This window comes from Rhincodon typus, chromosome 1 (genome assembly GCF_021869965.1).
Source record: "Rhincodon typus isolate 14 chromosome 1, sRhiTyp1.1, whole genome shotgun sequence".
NCBI classification, from domain to species: Eukaryota; Metazoa; Chordata; class Chondrichthyes; order Orectolobiformes; family Rhincodontidae; genus Rhincodon; species Rhincodon typus.
In genome coordinates, this window is record NC_063332.1 from 125138291 (window position 1) to 125163448 (window position 25158).

At 42.0% G+C, this 25158-nt stretch overlaps 1 protein-coding gene across 2 annotated transcripts in view; it reads right to left on the reverse strand.

Annotated features, from left to right (window-relative positions):
• Window positions 1-25158, reverse strand: part of afap1 (actin filament associated protein 1) — a 265294-nt gene that overhangs the window by 116180 nt on the left and 123956 nt on the right. For both annotated transcript variants that reach the window (XM_048604679.1, XM_048604669.1), the window contains exon 3: window positions 21144-21241. In XM_048604679.1, coding sequence (XP_048460636.1) covers window positions 21144-21241 — 98 coding nt within the window. The remainder of the gene's footprint in view (window positions 1-21143; window positions 21242-25158) is intronic.

Consider the following 25158-nt stretch of genomic DNA (forward strand, 5'->3'; position numbering starts at 1 on the left):
GTTCACACTATAGCTTTTCAGACTGTAGATTACCTATTCAAACAATTTGGTGCTGTTCCTCAAGTTTTGAGCTTCACTATCACAGATCGGAAGTTGAGGAAAGGAAAGTCAGAGTAGGTATGAGACAAAGGAATAAAATTCTAGACTTATGAGTCACACTTGCAGGATAATCAAAGATACTTTGCAAACTGGCCATCCAAATATAGAGAGGATTTTACCATAGACTGGAAACATCTACAAAATTGAAACAAGTGCGTGAGTAAATTATTTTCAATTCAGAAGGAGAGCATGCAAAGGGTAAGTGTCACTTGTCCTATGCATGCATACAAAGTTACCATGAATGGGAAATGGTAGGGAAAATGATGGAAAATCATCCTTTCAGAATAAAAAAATGCTAGAGAAGAAGATGATGTCATGCAAAGAAGTGCTGTAAATGTTAGCATGAAAATTGGCTTCATCAGTACACGTGTGATCAACACTGAAAAAACAAAGAAATATCATTCTTACAGGCTAAGAAGAATTTAGTCAAGGTATTTTAGGGAGCCAATGTATGATGGAGGATATTGGCTGATTGATATCTCCACTTCAGGTAGAGGCTAAGTCCAGGATGTGCAGGATAGGGTTGGAGGTAGACTGTGTGAAGACAAGGGAAGGGTGAAAATCAGAAGCAACACTGCAGGGATTTTCTGGATTGAAGTGAGAACAGAAAATAGTACCTAAACAGTCCATTAGAAAAAGGTGACAGAGGGGACCTGAAATGACAGATGCAAAGAGTATGCCACATATTTCAAAAAATGTAGGCAGACAAAGTTTGGAACAACATAGATTCCCATTATATTTGGAAGTAGTAAGTGGAGTGAAGTAATTTGTCAATGTAAGGGTAAGTTCATTCAGGGGAAGGAAGCCAGTTGTGGTTAGGAACTGGATGAATCTCAATTGAGAGCACTCAGACACCATCCTGGAGAAAGATGGAGGTGTAGGGGAGAAAATGGTGTGAAACTGTAACATGCAGGTTGTCAGAAAAGTAGCAATATATTTGGGAAGAGACTGGACAGGGGAGAGGAAAATAAAGTGAACAAGGACAAAATTAGTTTCACGGGACAAGAACAGGCTGTTGGTCAGTCTTGGGACGAACAGCTGGATGTAAATGCAGAGCAAGCACCGGGTTACTATCTGTGGATAATTGTAACGATGCATGGAAACTCTTAGCACATTGTTGAGACTTGTTACATTCTCCAGAAAATAATAACTTTCCTTTCATTACTGCTGCATTCTCATGTGACTTTTTAAAACTTAGATAGTCTGTCTTACAGCCTCATTAGCAAACAAGAAACAGAAAGAAAACATTGGACAAAGCCACCATTTAATACATTTTGGGAAAACTGCAAATCACTTTTTGTGTGACTTGCAATGGTTGGCTAATATCATTGACAGTACTGAAAAGGAATGTCCTGCTCAAAAGTCTTAACCTTCTTCAGGTATGAGGATCACATATGGGGTGGGGGTGGGGGTGGGGGTGGGGGTGGGGGTGGGGGGTGACGGCCTAGTGGTATTATTACTGGATTGTTAATCCAGAGACCCAGACAACATTCTGGGGACCCGGGTTCAAATCCCGCCATGGCAGATGATGGAATTTTAATTCAATAAACATTTGGAATTAATCATCTAATGATGACCGTGAATCCATTGTCGTTTGTCAGAAAAATCCATCTGGTTCACTAATGTCCTGGAGGGAAGAAAACTGCCATCCTTACCTGGTCTGGCCTACACATGACTCCAGACCCACAGCAACGTGGTTGACTTGTAACCACCCTCTGGGCAATTAGAGATGGGCAATAAATGCTGCCTAGCCAGGGACGCCCTCATCCCATGAATGAATAAAACAAAATGTCCGTGCATATAAATATAAAGATATGACTGTTCCTACTATTTAACTAAATTCAACATTCACCTGTATGTTTTTGTTAACTTTCTATTTTTTGATGAAGTTGTAATACTCATTCATCATTCAGAATACAAAAATTCTTTTACATCTAGACCGAGAAGTTAAAAGACCACAGTGTTCCACTCACGGACATCCCAGATGTCCTCCTACTTCAACGACTACACTTGACTACACCTCTTGTCACCCACCTTCCTGAAAGAATGCGATCCCTTACTCCCAATTCCTCCGCCTCTGTTGCATCTGCTCCCAAGACAGAGCATTCCACTCACGGACATCCCAGACGTCCTCCTATTTCAAGGACCGCAATTTCCACCCCCGCCCCCATCTCCATTGATCAAAAACACCCTCAACCGCATCTCTTGTATTTCCTGCACTCTGTCCTCAAAACCCCTCCCTCCAACAAAAATAAAGACAGAGTCCCCTGGTCCTCCCATAGCACCCCACCAAAATCCACATCCGGCACATCATCCTCTGCCATTTCCGCCACCTACAATCTGACCCCATCACCAAAGAGATATTACCCTCCCCACCCCTATCTGCCTTTCATAGGGACCGCTCAGTCTGTGACTCCCTCGTCCGCTCCACACTCCCCACTAACTCCACCACACCCGGCACCTTTCTCTACAACTGCAGGAGGTGCTACACCTGCCCCTACACCTCCCCCTCCTCACCTCCATCTGAGGCCCAAAACAAACTTTCCATATCCGACCGGGGTTCACCTGTACATCCTCCAACCTAGTCTACTGTATCCATTGCTCCTGATGTGGCCCACTCTACATCAGTGAGACCAAGCTTAGACTTTCAGTGACAGATTTGCAGAGTACCTGCACTACATACGCTATGATCAACAACACCTTCCAGTTGCTAACATTTTAACTCCCCCTCCCACTCCCTTGATGTTATGTCCATCCTGGGCCTCCTCAAGTGCCACAATGATGCCACATGCAAACTGGAGAAGCAACACCTCTTATTCCGCCTCGGGAGCCTACAGCCTGATGGCTTACACATAAAATTCACCAGTTTTAAAAACTCCCCACTCCTGGCCTCATCCCATGAGCAACCCTCCCTCTCATTCCCACCTCCTTGACCTGACATAACCTGTCCACCTTCTTCCTCGCCTATCCGCCCTACCCTTTCCACTGACCAATCCCCACTACCCCCTACCTGCATCCACCTATCGCCATCCCACCCATCTTCCCCAGCCACACCCCTTTTTCCTCTATTTCCCAGCTCCTTTCCTCCTCCTCAGTCCTGAAGGAGGGTCTAGGCCCAAAACGTCGACTCTCCTGCCCCTCTGATGCTACCTGACCTGTTGCCTTCCTCCAGCTCCATACTGTATCGACTCTGACACCAGCATCTGTGGTTTTTGTTATCTCCTAGAAGTTACCTACAATTTCTCCTTTGCCTCCAATGAGCTATTAATTAGCACAACCGGGCGACTATAGAGTAGATTGCCCATTGTAGAACACCACTAACATTGATCTTAGCCAGTCATCAGGTGACACAGCAGAGTAGCATGGTGGAGGCAGTCTGATTTCCTAAAACATGACGTCATTGCACAATCCAAGTCACCCTTCAGAAAGAAATCATCTACATAAATTTTATTAAAAATCAGGAAGTACGTGGTGTTGAGAGGATTGACACTTTCCCACTTGTTCAGAATCTATTTACAGTTATTGAAACATCTCACTTTCAAAAAAAAACCCACCAAATCATTGCTCATTTTGGACAATGGAGGCAACCACTAGAATTAGAATATAGTTCAGCATTACCCAATCTTTCAAAGATGTAATTTTGAAATTTTTTTATTCAGAAACTGACTGTCAGTTTTAATCCATTGGTGGAACTTGTATCCTTGAGAATTAGAAGGTCACAGGTTTAAATTTCATTAAGTCTGTTATCTATGCTGAAACCTCAGTGTAGTACAGAGACAGTGCTCTCCTCTGACAAAGTTTAAAAAATATGAGCTGAATTGAGATGCAAAAAACATTCCGCAGCGAAAGAAGCTATTTCCATTAGACAATCACTTAGGGGTTAGCAATCATATTTGGATTAAAGATAGGTATACATTGAATGGCCTCCTGTCTGTTCTATAAATGATCTCCATACCCGTGGGTAGCTTGCGAGATGGGAGGTGCAGTATTGCAGTGAGGAAAACAGAAGAGAGTTGGGGGAAAAGGCTTATTTGACCTTCTTCATCTGGTATTTGTGAGTAGAAGGATGTTGCCACTATTCCTCTCTCCTTGACTGGGTCAAAGGGTACATGTGGTTTACATTGGTAGAGGAACAACCAGAGTGAGTTTTAAGAGAGGGGGCACTAATCTTAAACAAGATGTACTTTATTCCATGATAGCAATTGAGTTCAAGATACATTGACCAGTCAGATGATTGGAAGACAACTAACTCTTTCAAGATCTGAAGCTACTCTCCCCATTTTCTCACCAATAAGGCCAGAAAATATAGGAGCAGTCACTTTGTTGGGGTTTTTTTTTTTTAAAAAAACAGACCCCCTAATAGTTGCAGAGAAGTAGAGGAGCGGATTGGGAGGCAGATACTAGGAAGGTGCAGAAGTCACAGGGTTGTAGTCATGGGTGACTTCAACTTTCCAACTATTGATTGGAAACTTTATCGTTGTAATAGTTTAGATGGAGCGGATTTTGTCCAGTGCATTCAGGAAGGATCCCTGACACAGTATGTAGATAGACCAACACGAGGAGAAGGCCACTTTGGATTTGGTGCTTGGCAACGAACCGGGCCAAGTGTTAGACCTGTTGGTAGGAGAGCATTTTGGCGGTAGCGATCATAACTCTGTTTCTTTCACGATAGTCATGGATAAGGATAGGTATATACGGCAGGGTAAAGTTTATAATTGGGGGAAGGGTAATTACAATTCAGTTAGGCAAGAACTGGATAACAAACTGGGAACAGATGCTGTCAGGGAAGAGCACCACAGAAATGTGGAGATTGTTTAAGGAATGCATACTGCATGTGCTCGATATGTTTGTCCCTAACAGGCAGAGAAGATGCAGTCAAGTGAGGGAGCCATGGTTCTCGAGAGAGGTCGAACGACTACTTAAGAGGAAGAAGGAGGCTTATGTAAGGTTTAGGAAAAGAGGAACGGAAAAGGCTTCAGAGGAATACAAGATAGCCAGGAAGGAGCTGAAGAAAAGGCTTAGGAGAGCTATAAGGGGGCATGAGAAAACCTTGGCGGACAGGATCAAGGAAAACTCCAAGGCTTTTTACACGTATGTGCAGAACAAAAGAATGACCAGAGAAAGGGTAGGGCCGATCAAGGATTGTAAAGGGAATTTTGCACAGAGCCGAAAGAGATAGGAGAGGTCCTTAATGAATACTTTTCTTCGGTATTCACAACTGAGAGGGACCTAGTTGTAGAGGAGGGCATTGTGAAACAGGCAGGTAGGCTATAGGAGGTTGATGTTAGTAAAGAAGATGTGCTAGGAATTCTGAGGAAGTTGAAGATAGATAAGTCCCCCGGGCCTGATGGGATTTATCCAAGGATTCTTTGGGAAGCGAGGGACGAGATCGCAGGGCCTGTGGCGATGATCTTTTCGTCCTCACTGTCCACAGGTATAGTGCCGGAAGATTCGAAAGAGGCAAACGTCATTCCCTTGTTCAAAAAAGGGACTAGGGATAACCCCGGAAATTACAGGCCAATTAGTCTTACGTCAGTGGTGGGCAAATTATTGGAAAGGCCTCTGGGAGATAGGATTTATGATCACTTGGAAAGGCACAGTTTGATTCGTGATAGTCAGCATGGATTTGTGAGGGGTAGACCATGCCTCACAAACCTTACTGAATTCTTTGAAGAGGTGACCAAACACATGGATGAAGGTGGAACAGTGGATGTTGTACATGGCTTTAAGTAAGGCATTTGATAAGGTTCCCCATGGTAGGCTCATGCAGAAAGTAAGGAGGCATGGGATAGGGGGAAATGTGGCAGATTGGATTCAGAATTGGCTGACCCTTAGAAGACAAAGGGTGGTAGTGGACAGAAAATATTCAACATGGTGCTCAGTTACGAGTGGTGTACCACAAGGGTCTGTTCTGGGTCCTCTTCTATTTGTGATTTTTGTAAATGATTTGGATGAAGGAGTGGAAGGGTGGATTAGCAAGTTCACAGACGATACGAAGGTGGGTCACGTTGTGGACAGTGCGGAGGGCTGTTCTAGGTTACAAAGGGACATTGATAGAATGCAGAGCTGGGCTGAGAAGTGGCAGATAGAGTCTAACCCTGAAAAGTGCGAGGTCATTCATTTTGGAAGGACAAACTTGAAAGCAGAATACAGGGTTAACGGAAAGGTTCTTGGCAGTGTGGAGGAGCAAAGGGATCTTGGGGTTCATGTTCATGTTCACAGTTCCCTGAAAGCCGCCACCCGGGTGGATAGAGTTGTTAAGAAGGTGTATGGTGTGTTAGCTTTCATTAATAGAGGGATTGAGTTCAAGAGCCGTGAAGTATTGGAGTATTGTATCCAGTTCTGGTCACCTCATTACCGGAAAGATGTGGAAGCGTTAGAAGAGGTGCAGAGGAGATTTACCAGGATGTTGCCTGGAATGGAGGGAAGGTCTTATGAGGAAATGTTGAGAGCGCTAGGGCTTTTCTCTTTAGAACGATGAAGGATGAGAGGTGACTTGATAGAGGTGTTCAAAATGATCAGAGGTATAGATAGAGTAGACAGCCAAAGACTTTTTCCTAGGGTGGAGGTAGCTTTTACGAGGGGACATAGTTTTAAAGTGAGTGGAGGTAGATATAGGGGAGACGTCAGAGGTAGGTTCTTTACTCAGAGTGGTAGGGGCGTGGAATGCATTGCCGGAGAGGTCAGTGAAGTCGGCCTCATTAGGGGCATTTAAGCGGCTATTAGATAGGCATATGGATGATAGTATAAGGGGTGGAGGTTAGATAGACCTTAGGTTTAGGGTAAAAGTTCGGCACAACATCGTGGGCTGAAGGGCCTGTACTGTGCTGTACTGTTCTATGTTCTATGTTCTTCGAAGTAGGCCATTTGGCCCATCAAGTCTGCTGGACCAATTAATCATGGCATATATTTCTCAACCTCATGCTCCTGCCTTCTCCCTGTAACCTTTGAACACCTTACTAATCAAGGACCTATCTCTATCTTCATTACACTCAATGGCTTGGCCTCCACAGATTGCTTTGGCAATGAGTTCCAGAAATTAAGCACACTATGGCTGAAGAAATTCCTCTTCAGCTCCGTTCTAAAGGATTGTTCCGTTACTCTGAGGGTGTCCCCTCAGGTCCTCGTGTCTCCTACTAGTGGAAACATCTTATCCATGTCTACTCTATCCAGGCCTCTCAGTATTCTGTAAATTTTCAACTGGATTCCCCGTCATCCATGTCAGCTCCATCGAATATAGATTCAGAGTCCTGAACTGCTCCTCATTTGACAAATCTTTCATCCCCAGGATCACTCTTGTAAACCTTCTCTGCGCTCCACTGGTCACTGGCTGCCATCCTGAAAAAGACCTCTTTATCCCCACATTTTGCCTTCTGCCAGTCCTCTATTCATACCCGTACCTTCGCCCTAGCACCATGGGCTCTTATTTAGCAGCCTCCTGTGTGGCATCTTGTGAAAGGACTTCTGGAAATTCAAACAGATCACATTCATTGGCTCACCTTTGTCTAACTTGCTCATTACCATCTTAAAGAATTCTAACAGGTTTTTCAGACATGACTTCCCCTGGACAAAGCCATGCTGACTCAGTCTATCTTACCATGCACTTGCAGTAGTCCACAATCTCAGCGTCACACTCTCACAGCATGGAAACAAACCTTTCAGTCCGACTTGTCCATGCTGACCAAGTTTCTCAAACTAAACTAGTCCCACTTGCCTGCATTTGGCCCATATCTGTCTAAACCTTTCCTATTCATGTACCTATTCAAATGTCTTTTAAATGTTGGAACTCGACCTGCATCTACCACTTCCTCTGACAGTTCATTCCACATACAAACCACACTGTGAAAAAGTTGCCTCTCGGGTCCCTTTTAAATCTCTCTCCTCTCACCTGAAAAAATATCCCTTTGTAATCTTGGATAACCTTCTTCTCTGTCTAATTTAGCACCAATTTTGGTGTCATCCGCAAACTTACTAATCATGCCTCCTAAATTCTCATCTGAATTGTTTATATAAATATATAAATAATAATGGACTCTAAAATCTTGCCAAAAATCAATGTCAGGCTAATCAGCCAAAAGTTTCTTGTCTTCTACTTTCCTCCCTTCTTAAACAGGAGTGTCATGTTAGCCTCTGGGATCCTTACTGTTTCCAGGGATTCCTGAAAGATTACCACCAACGCCTCCACATTCTCCTCAGCTATCTCCTTCAAATCGGTGGGGTGTATTCCATCCAGTCTGGGTGACTTATCCACCTTGAGACTTTTCAGCTTCCCCAGCACTTTCTCCTTAGAAATGGCCACTACACTCACCTCTGTCCGCCGACTCTCAAAGTTCTGGTTTGCTGCTGGTTTCTTCCACTGTGAAAACCAACGCAAAGTGCGTATTCAGCTTCTCCACCATTTCTTTGATCCCCATTACTGATTCTCAAGCCTCATTTTCCAGTCATCCAATGACCATGCTTGTCTATCTCCTACCTTTTATTTGTCTAAACAAGGTCTTGCAACCTTCTTTTATACTACTAGCCAGCTTACTCATTTTTCACCTTCTGCCTGCTTATTGCATTTTTAAGTTATCCTCTGCTGGTTTTTAAAAGGTTAACATAAAGCATGATGAGCTCAGGTGGGTTGTATTGCTTATTCCTATTGCCCATATTTGCTTCTGCTCACACTTTCAAACTTCAGTCTGTCATGATTTTCTGAACATCAATGCAGACTTGTAGAATTATGCCCATTAGAATCAGTGACTCAGGACACAGTATGACTAATTAACTGTCAATAATGCTTTTACCTAGAAGATTTCTTCCTGATAGTGTAGAAGGTGGCAGCAGTGTAAAGAATAATCACTTCTTAGAGAATTTGACAGGATTTACACCCTACTTCTGGGCAGACCCACAAAAACAGAAAGATTTCTTTCACATCCATCTTGTGAAGACCATTCAGAGTTTATAGGCTTCAAGTCACCTCACTCTTCTAAACTCCAGTGGAAACAACAACAATCTCTCCCTCAATGTCAGCAAAACAAAGGAGACGACTTCAGGAAGTGGAGTGGAGGACACGCTCCTGTCTGAATCAATGGTGCTGAGGTGGAGATGGTTGAGACTTTCAAGTTCCTAGGAGTAAATATCACCAACGATCTGTCCTGGTCCATCCACATTGACAATGCAGTCAAGAAAGCACACCAACGCCTCTACTTCCTCAGAAGTCTAAGGAAATTTGGCATGTCCACAATAACTCTTACCAATTTCTATAGATGCATCATACAGATCATCCTATCCAGATGCATCACAGCTTGGCATGGCAACTGCTCTGCCCAAGACCGCAAGAAATTACGAGAGTTGTGAATGCAGCCCGGTCCATCACAAAAACTAGCCTTCCTTCCACTGACTCAGTCTATACTTCCCACTGCCTCGGGAAAGCAGCCAACATAATCCAAGATTCCTCCCATCTCAGTTATAAAAGGATACAAAAGTTTGAAAACATGTACCAACAGATTCAAGAAAGGCTTCTTCCCATTGTTATCAGGCTTAAGAATGGACCTCTCATATTAGAGTTGATCTTTCTCTGTAGCTGTAACACTACATTCTGCATTCTGTTCTTTTACCCTGATGTACGTATGTAAGGTGTGATTTGTTTGGATAGCATGCAAAACAATACTTTTCACTGCATCTTGGTACACGTGACAATAATAAATCAAATCAAACCCAGCCTGTCCAACTATCATCACAAGACAACTCACCTCATTCCAGGCATCAAATCAAGTAAATGTCTTCTGAAATGCGTCCAATGAAGTGACACTCCCTTAAATAAGGAAACCAAAACTGCACACAATATTTGACATGTTGTCTTAACCAATGTCTTCTGTAACTGAAGCATAGCATCCTTACTTACATGTTCAATTCCTCTTGTAATAGAGGTTAACTTCCATTAGCCTTCTTGATTAAGTGCTGTACCTGCATACTAACATTTTGTGACACAAGCGCCAGAATACTCAAATCCCTCAGCAACTTGGAATGCTGCAGTCAGTAAAGCTGCTTTTTTATTCTTCTTGCCAAAGTGAACAACTCCACATTTTCCCACATTATATTCTATCTGCCAGACTTTTGCCTACTCACTAAACCTATCTATATCTGTCTGCAAGTTCCTTATATCTTCTTCATTACTTGCTTTCCAACCTAACTTCATGTCATCTGCAAATTCAGCTACCGTGCCATTGCTCCCCTCATTTAAGTCATTGATTTAAGTCATAAAACATTGGGGCCCAGCATAGAATCCTGTGGGACTCCACTCAACACGTCCTGCCACTCAGGCAAAGACTAACCTATGCACACTCTTTTCTACCAGCCAGCCAATCTTCTATCCATGCTATAATGTTACCTTCGTAACAATCTGAGTAGGAACAGAATCCCTCACATCGGATTTTAATGAAATATGAAAAAGAATGTCAAAACCCACAGATCTAGTGATGCAAATGAATGCCAATACACAGGGGTTAAATTCAGATAGCAGCTCAGCATGAGGGATTCAACATTGTCCCATGATAGCAGTCAGCCAATGGTGAAGGAAAATTCCAATAGTATTGGAACCTGGCTATTGTTATTACGATGTGATCCCATTGAGAAGGAAAATTGACAAAGTACACCTTGGCCCATCTGGGGGCCGGATGCTGTTACTGTGTCATGTCCGAACGTCGGGAGAGATGTTTAGAACCATTGTGAACTGAGCGTGTTGTCTGGACTGGTTTGTCCATGGAAAAGGGCTGGATTGTTTCATTGATGGCACTCGGCTGGATTGTGGGTGAAATGTACCAAACAGGATTAGTTCTCAGATACCCTGAACAACAGGAAAGTGTTTGATGTGGTGATATGTTTGACATGAATCATTCTAAAAAAAGGACAAAATTTAAGTAACTTTGTGCTGCAGGTCGATTAGATACTATCTGCTCATAGGATAGAGGAAAATTCCAGCTGGAGGGTCCACCATTGTTGTTATTTAAAGAATTTAAGGAAGAAGGGTCAGGATTGGTCAGACAGACTCAGACCTACAATCAAGATAGACCAGCCTTGTAGGGATTGTAAAAGTTCCAGCCAAATTGTAGCGATAGTGGTCTGGAAGGGTCTGTTGTGAAGAAGCATCAGGAACAGTCAATTTGGCTTGTGGATCTGGATTGCTCACTAAAAGGGACAACCATATGATGGATTGTAAGTTATTAGCCAATCCTGAGGAACTCAAGCCAGGGAGATTAAGCTAACCTAAGGGAGTTTGGATCTGAATTAGAGAGATTTGGGTAGAAATATGAAGTTTTGTTGGTTTTTTTTATTAAAGGTATTTTCCTAATATGTCACAATGAATTTGTGTTTTGGATGGGAGTTGATATTAAATCATGGAGAAATTTAAACTGAACAAACAAGGGGGTTGCATTATCTAGACCAGCTTAGAGGCTTTGTAACATGCAGTAGGAGATTTATTTTAATAAATAGGATTGAAGTTGAGCCCAAGTCCTATAGCTTTATGATTTTGTTCTTCACAAAATCCTAAACCCAAGAATCATTTTCTGCCTGGGGATGGGGGAGATAGAACAGAAATGGGAAATACATACACTTAAAATATCTGTAGAAACTCAGCCAGATTTTACATTCCTAGCTAGCCTTTCATACTCTAATTTCGTCCTATAATTAACCTGTTAGTCATCCTCTATATTCTGGCCAACCATTCACCTGTACACGGTTTGATGCTTTCCTTAAATTCTTTTACAACGATCGTGGACCCTCTACTTAGAATTTTCCTGTATCCTAGGTACAGATAACATCTCTGAACTGGTTGATTAGAAAGTGTTACACATCGATCATTAATGGGTAGGACTTGAAACCAGGCCTCTTGGTTCAAAGGCAGGGCCACTCTCACTACACCACAAGAGACACCCAAATAACAAATCCCATGAACTTTTACCAAAGAGCAGGGACAATACACCTTGTCCGGATAATAAAGAAGCACCATGTACTGATACTTTGTGTTCTGAAATAACCCCTTAAATGTCTGCAACTGCTTCCTTATTGATCTATTCCTTGCCTAACCCAGTTCCTTGAACAGCTTTCTGAACCACAATGACATGGTTGGTTTGCTGATCTACAAAGCAGCTCCCACTCTCATTTAAAAAGGCTGACAGAACCACAAACTGTTTGGAAAATTTCCAGGGCAGACACTCCTCCTGTACTCCTGCCCTCTGGGCTCTTTACCTGCCTTATTGACAGCGACACTTTCCTGCCCCAACCACTAACCAAATCAGACATTATCTTGAGTACTGTGACTACATCCTGGTACAAAGAATCCAGGTAACTTTTCCCTTCCTTTACGTTGCTTTTTATATGGTTTACAATTGGTGGTAAACTTAATAACCAATGTTAAAATGCAATTCTCACCGACCAGAAAGAGCAAGCCACTTTGTGTAATATGGAAAGAACCAGTTCTAATCAGCTCCAATGAATCTAGCTCTGTCTTTGACTGCATTTTATGGGATTCTTTTCTTGCCTGTTCCTGTGGGTGTTACTGACTGCCTGCCACAGGATCCTCACCTTGCCTGCTTCTCTCTTCATCAGTACCCTGTACAGTTGTAGCAAAACATCCATTCTTTTATACATCATCCTCCTTGCAATAAAGGTCATCAGTTCATTTCTGCCTCCCTATTCACTTGCTGTATGTGAATGCAGCTGAGTCCTTTTGCGGAGCGGACTGCGGCTTGGAGCAAAGCGGAACAGTTGTTGATTTGGGGTGGTCAGACCACGTGCTGAGCTGTTGCTATTTGAAATTCTTTACCATACTGTAATGTCAATCCTTTAACTTTATTACAATTATCTTATTTCAAACTTATTTTTTAGACACTAAGTAATGCTACTACCTTTCCTTTTATTCCTCTTTTGTATCCGAGATTTGTATCGAGGTGCTTATACCTAACTTGGTGCCATTAGAGGCAGCCGTTGTATAAACTTTTCACTGTACTCCTGTACTGCAATGCACGTGACAATACAGGATATTCTATTCTGTTCTATTCTTATGTTTTGTGTTGCATTACAAGGACACACAGATCCCTCTGTACCACAGCATTCCAAAGTCTCTCTCAATTTAATTAATACATTGCCAAATTTTAGTTCACTCACTAAACCTATTTATATCCTTTTGCAAACACTCCATGTTAAACTGACAACCTACTTCCTGCCTCTCTTTGTACCATCAACAAATTTTTACTTCAATATACAGTGCCCCTTCAAGTCCTGACTAGGAAAGGTAAATCATTGAGACTCCAGTACCCACCTCCCACCTCAGTTAAAGCATGGCAAGCTGAAAATTACTAATTTATGCAGGTTAGCAAGGAAAAGGACACTCCTACAGCCAGTACAGAGAACAGACACTGGGTTTACCCTGGTTGTGAAGTGAATTTGGAAGAAGAGTGAATATTAAGCTTTTTAGAAAAGTGTTGTTAATTATAAGTAAGTGTTGTTTTGTTTTGTTTTGCACCCTTCCCTCTTACCCATAAAGCTGTGAAGTCCACATCAGGACTTGATAATAAAATTGTGAGCAGATGCTCCACGCAGTACTGATGGAGGTGCTGTCTTTTAGGCTATATTTTAAGGCAAGACTCCATCTGCTTTTGCAGGTATATATAAAAAGTCACATGGCATTATTGCCAAGAGGAGCAAGGGTGTTATCCCCAGCATCCATGCCAATTGATAACTCAAACAGGTTATTTGCTGTTTTTACTTGAATTTGTTCTGGATAACATGACTGCTGTATTTCTTATATTTCAAGAGTCAGTGTATTGGATGTACCATACTTAGAAATATCCTGTGGTCATGAAAGGTGCAAAGAAAGTGCATGTCTTTCTTTCTGTTGCGATGTTTAAATTATTACATGTTTTTTTTAAAAAAGGATTGGTACATTACAAGACAATACAATGGGAGGGGAGTGGAGTCTAAAACCAGGAGATTATCAATATAATGTGGATTTCAGAATGAATGTAACAAAAGTCTGGTCAACACATAGGTTAGATAGATTGGCAAAGTCAAAAACCTTAAATCAACATCCAAACAGATGAGATGAATGGGTACACAAAGTGATACATTTCCGGTAAGGAATCTTAGTGAACAGCAGCATAGATTGAAGAGCTGGCTGCAGAAGTTAACATACCAGAATTGTGTCACTTTTGATTTTCTAATTGCTAAAATATAACATTTTATAAAATGTAGTAGTTTAAATAATTAGTTGGTCTGAGTCAGCCTCTAGACGTTCCTTAAAGGAAATGTAAGAAATGTTGCTGTGGATTTTTGGATGATTACATTGACTCTGCTATTTACAGCAATGTCTGTACATAAGAGGTTATTATTTCCTGTATAGGGAGGTTAATGCTTTATTTCTCTTTAGTCAGACATAGGCAGAGACAGTTGAACTTGGAACTTATGACCTTCTGCATGTTTTTAGGAGCTCATAGCAGCACGTCCCAGTAGGCTGCAGGATTGTATGAATAGGCCTTTGTAAGATAAATTATTATGATGTGCATTCAACTAGAGTTCTCCTAAACCCCACAGCTTAATTGCACTACAGTCTTTAAATAGCAAAGTCCGCTTTATATTTGAAAATTCGCCACTACCTTTCAGGAATGAAAAGCATCATTCAATAAGCAATCATTTTAGGAAAAAAGTGTTAACACCAAATGAAGACGTATTTTTCAAAAACAACTCAAACTTTAGTAGTCAATGACTGGTTGAAAACTCTTCATGAACACAATCAGGGTGCCTCTGCAACTGACTATGCAATATTCAGTTCAAGAAGGATACATACGATAAATAGAGAAATGCAGAAAGCAGTATACATGAATCTTCAGAAAGCCTATGGCAAAATACCACTGGAAGCTAATGGAGATGATTAAGGGGTATGAAATTAGGAGAAGGTATCAAATTCCTAAAGTTAAGTAAAAATCTCGCAGATTCCAGTAGCAGCATCCAGTTTTGCTCTGTGTCACTGCTATTTTCAGAGTACGTTCATGATAAAATTCAAGATATAATGGTGAATCTATATAAATATTTAATAACACCATTGAAGTACAAATGCACTTTTAAACTGGTGGTTGAAACTATTTGGGGACATGCAAGAACCTGGGTTAAGCACTGCTGACTTAGGTGAAAGGTAGACATCAAACTTGATTGGTTGGGATGAATACCTTGTTTCATGTTATAATTTGTGTATAATTCTTTACCTTGCCTCTGCTAGATGCATCATGAATTGACTCAGTCAGGAAATACTTCAATGGTTCATAATAGAACAGGCAGTCTATAGTGACTGACAATTTCATGATTCATAAAAGTAACCATCTGGTTGAAAAAGCAGGTGTTGAACACTGTGCAATGAAAATTAGCCATTCTATTCTTGTGACCAAATAGACATAGATCCTGTTAATAAAATCCAACTCAATGTGAACTTTCTTTTCAATTTCATTTTAGATTGCTCAATACTTTCATTCTAAGAAGGTCACTGAAAGAGGAAAGAACAAATGCCAAGAACTGTAAAAGAAAACTCTCTACTCACATAGTTAAATTTAATGCTCACAATATGCCCCATTAGTATCTGAGAGTTGTTTAGTCAGAGAAACATTAAACCTCTGATATTTTTTTTTAAAAAATCAAATGACAGATTATTTGAAGAGCCTTTTTCTAACTATCTTGCAATTAAAAGAGGTCAGTCTAGCAAATGAACAGAACATGCTCTGATTTCTCCAAGTTTTATCAAATACAGAGAGAGAGGAAATGAGACACAAATGCTGCTAGTCTGACTCAGACCCCATTGGTGTGTTGAGGAATAATGGTGGTCAGCCTATACAGCTGGGCGGCAGAGGACCTAATGCCAATATCAACACAGATGGATCCAATTTCAATCTCTACAGGGTGTTCTATTCAAAACACTATCAGACTGCTCGCTATGGAAAGACCCTCCAGAATTCTGAACTTGCGTAAAAGCATTATTATGAAAGTAATTGCCTTTGTTATATTGTAAGATATGGAAAAAAATTACAATGCTAAGATCACAGTAAACATACTGTGATAGACAAAGCATTTTCTCTGCACTACCACATTCATCTCCCACTGAGATATGCCAGTCACAAACATGTTAGATAGCAGCTCATATGGTCTTAGTTCCAATCAACTGGCTTCTCTCTGCTATCATTTTATTGCCGATTAATCTCTTTCTTGAAGGCACTGTTTCACAATATTCCATGCTGCCAAACAACCCTTTAACTACTAGTTACTAGTAAGCATCCTTGTCAGAGCTTCAACAGAAAGGATTTATAAATTAGTATTCATGATATCAAAAATAACCGAAAACAATAAGAAATGCACCAGTATGATGGCCCATTCCCGATCTGTGTGCATGTTTGGGCCACCACTAAAATTTGGGGGTAGGGGAATGGAGCCATTTTTAGATATCATGGGCAGCCAAATATACCACCCTCCCAAATGAAGTTACATAGAGTCATAGATGAACAGCACCAAAACAAACCTTTCAGTCCAACTTGTCCATGCCAACCAGATATCCTAAATTAACCTAGTCCCATTTGCCATCATTTGGCCCATATCCCTCTAAACCCTTCCTATTCATATACCCATCCAGATGTCTTTTAAATGTTGTAATTGTACCAGCCTTCACTACTTCCTCTGGCAGCTCATTCCATACACGCACCACCCTCCACCTCCCCTTAGGTCCCTTTCAAATCTTTTCCTTCTCACCTTAAACCTGTGCCCTCTAGTTCTGGACTCCCCTACCCTGGGGAAAAGACCTTGGCTATTCACCCTATCCATGCCCCTCATGATTTTATAAACTTCTATAAAGGTCATCCCTCAACCTCTAATGCTCCAGGGAAAATAGCCCCAGCCTATTCAGCCTCTCCCTATTGCTCAAACCCTCAAACCCTGGTAACATGCCATCACACCCAAAACTAAAAGCCCCAATAAAATTTCTAGCTCAAAGTAAAAGTTATTTAATGTTCAGGGTTTTGACAAAACAAGCTATTTATTCTAGACTGCAGAAACAGATTGAGGTGACTCAATCATAAAACAATCTTTCACAAGGGTGGGAGGAGGAGGCAGTGAATGGGACCCACATCCTGCTAGAACACCCCTCCCTTCCCTTCCCGCTGACCCCACCACCCTTTGGGTATTTACTCTCCATTCTGTTGCTGAACATTCTGCGCTCAGCAAAGGTCTTCGCTTCATCTCTCTATGTCCTTACCTCAATGAATTTTGGGCTATAATGAAGAATCTATAAAAGGAAAAAAAAGTGTTGGGAAACAGGTCAAAATGATGTTTTTGCTGCTTGTGTTAAGACCTTTCTAACTGTTCTATTTTCTATATATAAACATAAACATAAACATAAACGTGTTGTTTTTGCTTTTGTGTGAATATGTTCCAGCAATTTAACACCATTTCATTGATTCTACCATTGCAACCAACTACAAAAATCAAACATATGACCTATCAAGTCAGCTTTCATTTTGGAAACTGATCTGACAAATATTGGCATCAACTGGGATCACAACGGCCTGCCTCCTAGGTAGCGAGTTTCAGATCATCATGACTTGCTGACCAAAAAGGTTCTTCCTCACATCACCACTATACATCTTACACAAAACACTGAATCTGCCTCCCCTTGTACTTGCACCATCAGCTAATGGAAGCAACTTTTCCTTCTCTAGTGTCATCAATGATGCTATAAAGCAGCACCTATTTAGCAATAACCTGCTCAGTGACTCCCAGTTTGGGTTCCACCTGGCACCACTCAGCTCCTGACATCATTACAGCCTTGTTTGAACCAAGGCTGTAAAGAGCTGAATTCCAGAGGTGAGTTGAGAGTGACAGCCCTTGAGGCCACAGTGGCATCATGGAGCTCTAGCTGAATCAGCAGGCCAATTCTCCATTGGCTTTGAGTCAAACCTGGCACTTAAGAAGATGGTTGTGGTTGTTGGAGGTCAGTCATTTCAGCTCCAGGACACCTCTGCAGGAGTTCTTCAGTGTAGTGTCCTCAGCCCAAACATCTTCAGCTCCTTCGTCAATGACCTTCCCTCCATCATAAGGTCAGAAGTGGGGATAGTTACTGATGACTGCACAATGTCCAGCACCATTCGTGATTCCTCAAATGCTGAAGAAGACCATGTTAAAACGCAACAAGATCTGGACAATATCCAGGCTTGAGCTGACTAGTGGCAAGCAACATTTGTGCCACACAAATGCCAGGCAATGATCATCTCCAATAAAAGATAATCTAATCCACCCCTGCCTTGACATTCAATAGTATTCTAAATCACTGAATCCCCCACTAACCAACATTTTGGGGGTTACCATTAACCAGAAACGGAACTGTACTTGCCACATAAAGTAGCCACAAGAGTAGGTCGGAGGCTAGGAATACAATGGCAAATAACTCACCTCTCTCCCAAAAAGCCTGTCCAATATCTATGAGGCACAAGTCAGGAGTGTGATGGAATACTCCCCACTTGCCTGGATAAGTAAAGCTCCAACAACACTCGAAGCTTGACACCATCCAGGACAAAGCAGTCCACTTGATTGGCACCACATCTACAAACACTCTTTCCAGCACTGATGCTCAGTTGTAACAGTGTTTACTATCTACAAGACACACTGTGGAAATTCAAAGATTGTTAAACAGCACCTTCTAAACCCATAACCACTTCCATCTTGAAGGCAAGGGCAGAAGACACATGGGAACACCACCACCTCCAAGATCCCCTCCAGGCCACTCACTATCCTAACTTGGAAATATATTGCAGTTCCTTCACTCACTGTTGCTGGGTCAAACTCTTGGAATTTTCTCCCTAATGACATTTTGAGTCTACCAAAGCACATGGACTGCAGTGGTTCAAGAAGATGGCTCACTACTACTTGCTCAAGGGCAACTAGGGACAGGCAATAAATGCCAACGGTGCCCACATCCTACGAGTGAATAAAACAAACTGTCATAATCTGTACATTTCTATCAAATTCCCCTCCATCTTCTTTGCTTCAAGGAAAAAGAAATCTCAGCCTCTCCAACATGATATGATCATTTGTAACTAAAATTACTCACCCCTGAAACCAATCTGGTAGATCTCATCTTCATCCACTCAACAACCTACACTTCTTTCCAAAAATGTGATTACCAGAAACCTACATGATATACAAGTTGAGACCTAATCAGTGCAAAGGTTCAACATTAACTTCCCTGCTTTTGTATTCAATATATCTTCTTTAAGTGGTAATCGTGTATTATTTGCTAAAAAATTTCCCAATTACTCCCTCCACCTTCAAAAGATCTTGAAAGCAAGGTTAGAAGGTTTCTGCTACACATTCCTAATCATTACTGCTACAAATGTAAGATGTGACTGATATAACAATGTCATAGTCCATAATTTCACTTTAACAAGTACAATACCACGATGAGCTCTATAAGAATTAGTGACAAATCACGATGTGTCAAATGATTGGAACAATATTACATCATGGTATTAATAAAATTGTGTGCGCTTACCAACATCAGAATGAGTGCAGGATTAATTGTACATGATAACTAAGTGGAAAGAGCATAAGGAATACTAAAATTAAGAACTGCATTGGCTGCAGGAAGAGAAACAGGATAAAGGAATGGTCAAAAGACCAGTGACTGGATATCAGGTACAGAGGCTGCCAAAATAGGTTTTGGGGAAGGGAAACTTGCTGTCATTTCTTTTCAGAAAGCTTGGCAATGAGAAAGAAACATTTATTTGATACCTTATCACATCCTCAGGTCACGAAGTATTTAACAACTTACGAATTTGAGTGTAGGCATAGCTGTTATGCTTAAAATAAAATTTTGCGTTTGATTAATTAACCATTTTTCTTGTTAAAAGAGTTACACTTCATTTTCCCCATTTTAAATAATAGAGTTCAACTTCATTTTCTCTGCAAAGAGGCCTAATGCAGCTTTTGATGAAAAGACTGTGCTATATTAATCCTTTCATAACAGTGTAGTGTCTACTTGCATGACTGCTAAAGCCACTTGAGTCACTTCCTCAACGTGTTATTCTCATATTCATTCCACTACTTGTTTCTTTCTGCACTGCTTCCTCTTCCAGCTTCTGGAAACATCATGGACCATGATTATTCCTAAGATTCTGGGTTTTGTCTCCAACCGCAAGTAATAATTTCATTTCTTTTCATCAGTGCCATGATGCTCACAGGTACCTATTGAGTAAGAGTCTGAAAGGGTTAATACTGAGCACTGCCATAAGCACCACCAACTGTAATTATATCATATTTACTTTTGGACCAGAGCAGCTTAGGATCTTGAAGTAATAAGACCTACATCTGGTCCTCCTTAAAGTGTCTGTAACTACGTCCATCATATCAATGTAACTAGTAACTAGTTGCAAACATTCAATTAAATGTATATTGTTTATTACAACAAATCCTTCTAGTTAGACTAAGAGGTGATTTCTTCCACCCTACTTGATCAAACATATCTTGTAGTTTCCTACCCATAATGAGGATGGTGCAGCAACATTTATCATGAGCAGCAGGCCATACAATGTAATGAGCTGGCCCACCTAGACAACATGGTAAGCAGCAGTGCAGATCCAATTTAATTGCTCATACAACACATGGAATAGAACTTTAGAAAATGTATCATATTTTATTATCTGCAACAGAACTGAAATCCCTTTATGTCCTAAGCATGTGCAATCGGATGTTCAAACTGTCTCGCCGCTTCTTGCTCCATCATTGAGTAAATTGAAAATCTAATAGCAGTACCAAAAAGAAGAAAAAATGGAAAGTAGAATTTTCCTTGACCTAGTGGCAATCTAGGAATTAATATTCAATAAAGCTATAAACATGTTATATAAAGAGGTCAATAATTGTTCCTTTATGGTTAAGATTTGTCCTTGGATGACAGTTAGAACAGATAATTGCTGGATAAAACATCTCTGTTCAAAATATTTCAGCTGTAGTTATGCTAAGAATGAGGAACTACTCACATGCCATGGATGAGGGATCTCAGGTAGAGGAATCTGAGGTGGTGCAGGCACACTGCAAGGTAAGTCATGCTTCTGTGTAGAGTTCTTCATTTGACAGTCTGGAAGAAAGCAAGCAAAATAGTAGGAACGTATGCTACTTAGCAGCAGAAAAAAAACTAAATTATTTGGTAAATAGAAACCCAATAAGAATGTTATACAATAGTAATTGCCAGCAGGATTTCAGCAATGATATAGTAAATCTGTGATAGATAGTGTCAACTCAGCATGGACTAGCACCAGTTCTGTAATGCCTGCTCAGTGATGATCAACGAGACATACAACCTGAAGATCCTGACAAAATGCCACTTAAATATTTTGAATAGTCCAACATCACTTCTAAAGTTGGCAGAATGTTCATGTGCAATTTTCCATTAGAACAGTAGATTCAAAAGAATTTTTTTTTAGTCTAAGTAGTAGTAACAAATTTAGCATGCCTACGTACATTGACCTTCTCACAAATAACCAGGCAGAGACAGACAAAGAGAGACAGTACGAAACGGCAGTTGCATTATGTAAAAGTTGCAAAACTGCAAAGGTTGAAACAGTATTGACAAATTTATTACTTTACCTCCCTGGCTGAGTCCTGAGGGAGTAGTCTAAAGAGTTGTCCAGACTCTCCAGAAATCTTCAGGTCAGAGGGGTGGCCATGGGTACACGCATGGGCCTCAGTTATGTCTGTCTCATTGTTGGCTATGTAGAACATTCCTTGTTCCAACCTTATCCCAGCCCCCATTCACAACTCCTTCTCTGATAAGCAGCACTGATATCATCAGTGCTGCTTCCCTCTTTCATCTGGAATTGGAAAAGTTTGATCGATTTCGCTTCCAATTTCCACCCTGCCGACAGTTTCACCTGATCTATCTCTGACTCCTCCCTTCCCTTCCTCGACATCTCCGTTTCCGTTTCCATTTCTGGGGATAAACTGGCCACTAATATTCACTACAAACCAACCAACTTGCACAGCTACCTGGACTAAACATCCTCGCATCCTGCTTCCTGTAAAGACTCCATTCCATTCTGTCAGTTCCTCCGTCTCAGTTGTATATGTTCTTATGAGGTCAACTTCGACAAGGGAGCCTCTGAAAACGTCCATCTTCCTCCTCAGCCGAGGATTCCCCGGCACCATTGTTGACAGAGCTCTCAAACAGGTCCAACCCATCTCTCGCACTTCCACCCTCAACCCCGCTCTTCCCTCCTGCAACAGCGTTAGGGTTCCCCTTGTCCTTGCCGACCATCCCACCAGCATCCACATCCAGAAGCCATTTCCACCACCTCCAGTGAGATGCCATCACCAGATACACGTTCCCCTCCCCTCCCTTGTCCTTCTGCAGGGGCTGTTCCCTCCGGGACACGATGGTCCACTCTTTCTTTACTCCCAACATTACCCCCGCAAAGCCCCATGGCATCTTCCCCTACAACCACCAGAGATGTAACACCTGCCCATTTACCTCCTCCCTCCTCATTATCCAAGGGCCCAAACATACCTTCCAGATGAAGCAGCACTTTATCTGCACTTCACACAATCTAGTCTACTGCATTCGCTGCTCACAATGTGGTCTACTCTACATTAGGGAAACCGCTTCACAGAATATCTACATTCTGTTGCAAAAACGAGCGAGCTTCCAGTTGCCTGCCACTTTAACACACCACCCTGCTCCTTGGCCAATATCTCTGTCTCAGGTTTACTGCAGTGTTCCAGCCAAGCTCAGCGCAAGCTGGAAAAACAATACCTCATTTTCTGCCTGGGGACCCAGCAGCCCTCTGGACTCAATATTGACTTCTATAATTTTAGGGCCTGAACTCTCCCATGTCCTAGCCCCCTACCCCACACACCAGGCCTTGTTATCACACATTACGCACTACCCATTGTTAGACACCAACAGTCTCCATTAACAGCTATTCACTCTCCCAGCCAGATCATCATCCACTCCTTTTGTCTGTCTAACAACTGTTCTCTCTCTTTGGGCTCTGTTCCCACCTATAGTTTTCTCCTTACCCCTTCATCCCACCCTATCTTCTGCATATAAACTGACATCTTCCTGGCTACCATCAGTTCTGAGGAAGGGTCACTGGACCCAAAACATTAACTCTGATTCCTCTTCACAGATGTTGCCAGACTTGAACTTTTCCAGCAACTTCTGTTTTTTTTTCTAGATTTACAGCATCTGCAGTTCTTTCAGTTTTCTTCAGAAATCTTGTCCAGACTTGCATCCTGAAGAGCAATGTCCAATAGTGCTGAAGTTCATTAACACAACAACATAGATGTTGTAACTAGTGATTAAGTCCAACTCTTTTGGCATAGTTATTGGGTACTGAGGCCCGTCTCTGATGCTTCAGCTTCACTGGTGCTTTGAATCTCAGCTCAACAAATGGACAAAATCCATCACATCAGAACAAAAGAAGATGCCCGCTCTCCATTTACAAATTGGAACTTCAGAACAATGCTGGGATTAATAGATGATTTACAGTGAGCTGATAAGCACAAGATAACAGTGATCAGCACGCAGCTTCACAGGTGGTGCCATGTCAAAAGCTTCCCTACAAGAGACCAACTATACCAAAAACAGGTCACTTGAAAGCAAAATATTAGACACTCATCTGGCAGAGGTGAAGTTCGGAGGAACCATATGGCAAAGTGGAGGCTTCACTACAAGCTACTCATGACTCTCGATAATAGAATATCCCCAACAAATGGTTCAGGACATTTTTTCTCCACTGGCCTCTCGGTTTGTACAGTCAGTTAATTTCATGCATATACAAACTCCAACACTGTTCCACGACAGGAAGAAAAGACTGCTATCAGCAGAATCCTCAAGTCAGAGTTTATTTACCTACTGGGGGTGAGAATGCAAGAACAGCACAGACCATGGCCCTTCTGCCTCAGACATTATAATCTGGGAAAGATAAATGGGAACGTACAGAGACTACTTAAGCTTTGTTGCTACCATGAGTTTTATGTAACTAACCCCTTTCAAAACCTTGTTCTTTCAAAACAAACTATACCATAAAATAGAATCAGAGATAGTAGGAACTGCAGATGCTGGAGAATCCGAGACAACAAGGTGCAGGGCTGGATGAACACAGCAGGCCAAGCAGCATCATAGGAGCAGAGAGGCTGACGTTTCGGGCCGAGACCCTTCATCAGAAAAGGGGGAGGGGAAGGGGGTTTTGAAATAAATAGGGAGAGAGTGGGAGGCGGATAGAAGAGGGATAGAGGAGAGGATAGGTGGAGAGGAAACAAACAGGTCGAAGAGGCGGGGATGGGGCCAGGAAAGGTGAGTGTAGGTAGGGAGTTAGGAAGGGGATAGGTCAGTCCAGGGAGGACGGACAGGTCAAGGGGGCGGGATGAGGTTGGTCGGTAGGAGATGGAGGTGCGGCTTGAGGTGGGAGGAGGGGATAGGTGGGAGGAAGAACAGGTTAGGGAGACAGGGACGAGTTGGACTGGTTTTGGGATGCGGTGGGGGGAGGGGAGATTTTGAAACTTGTGAAATCCACATTGATACCATTGGGCTGCAGGGTTCCCAAGCGGAATATGAGTTGCTGTTCCTGCAACCTTCGGGTGGCATTGTTGTGGCACTGCAGGAGGCCCAGGATGATACTTCACTAACACCTTCCACCCCAACCTTAAATTTACCTGGACCATCTCTAACACCTCTCTCCCCTTCCTGGACCTCTCTATCTCCATATCGGGCAACCACCTAGAAACCGATATTCATTTCAAGCCCACCGACTCCCACAGCTACCTAGAATACTCCTCCTCCCACCCACCTTCCTGCAAAAATGCTATCCCCTATTCCCAATTCCTTCGCCTCCGCCGCATCTGCTCCCAGGATGAGGCATTCCATTCCCGTACATCTCAGTTGTCCTCGTTTTTCAAGGACCGTAACTTCCCCTCCTCGGTGGTCGAGAATGCCCTCAACCGTGTCTCCCACATCTCCCGCACCTCATCCCTCACACCCCGTCCACGCAATAAAAA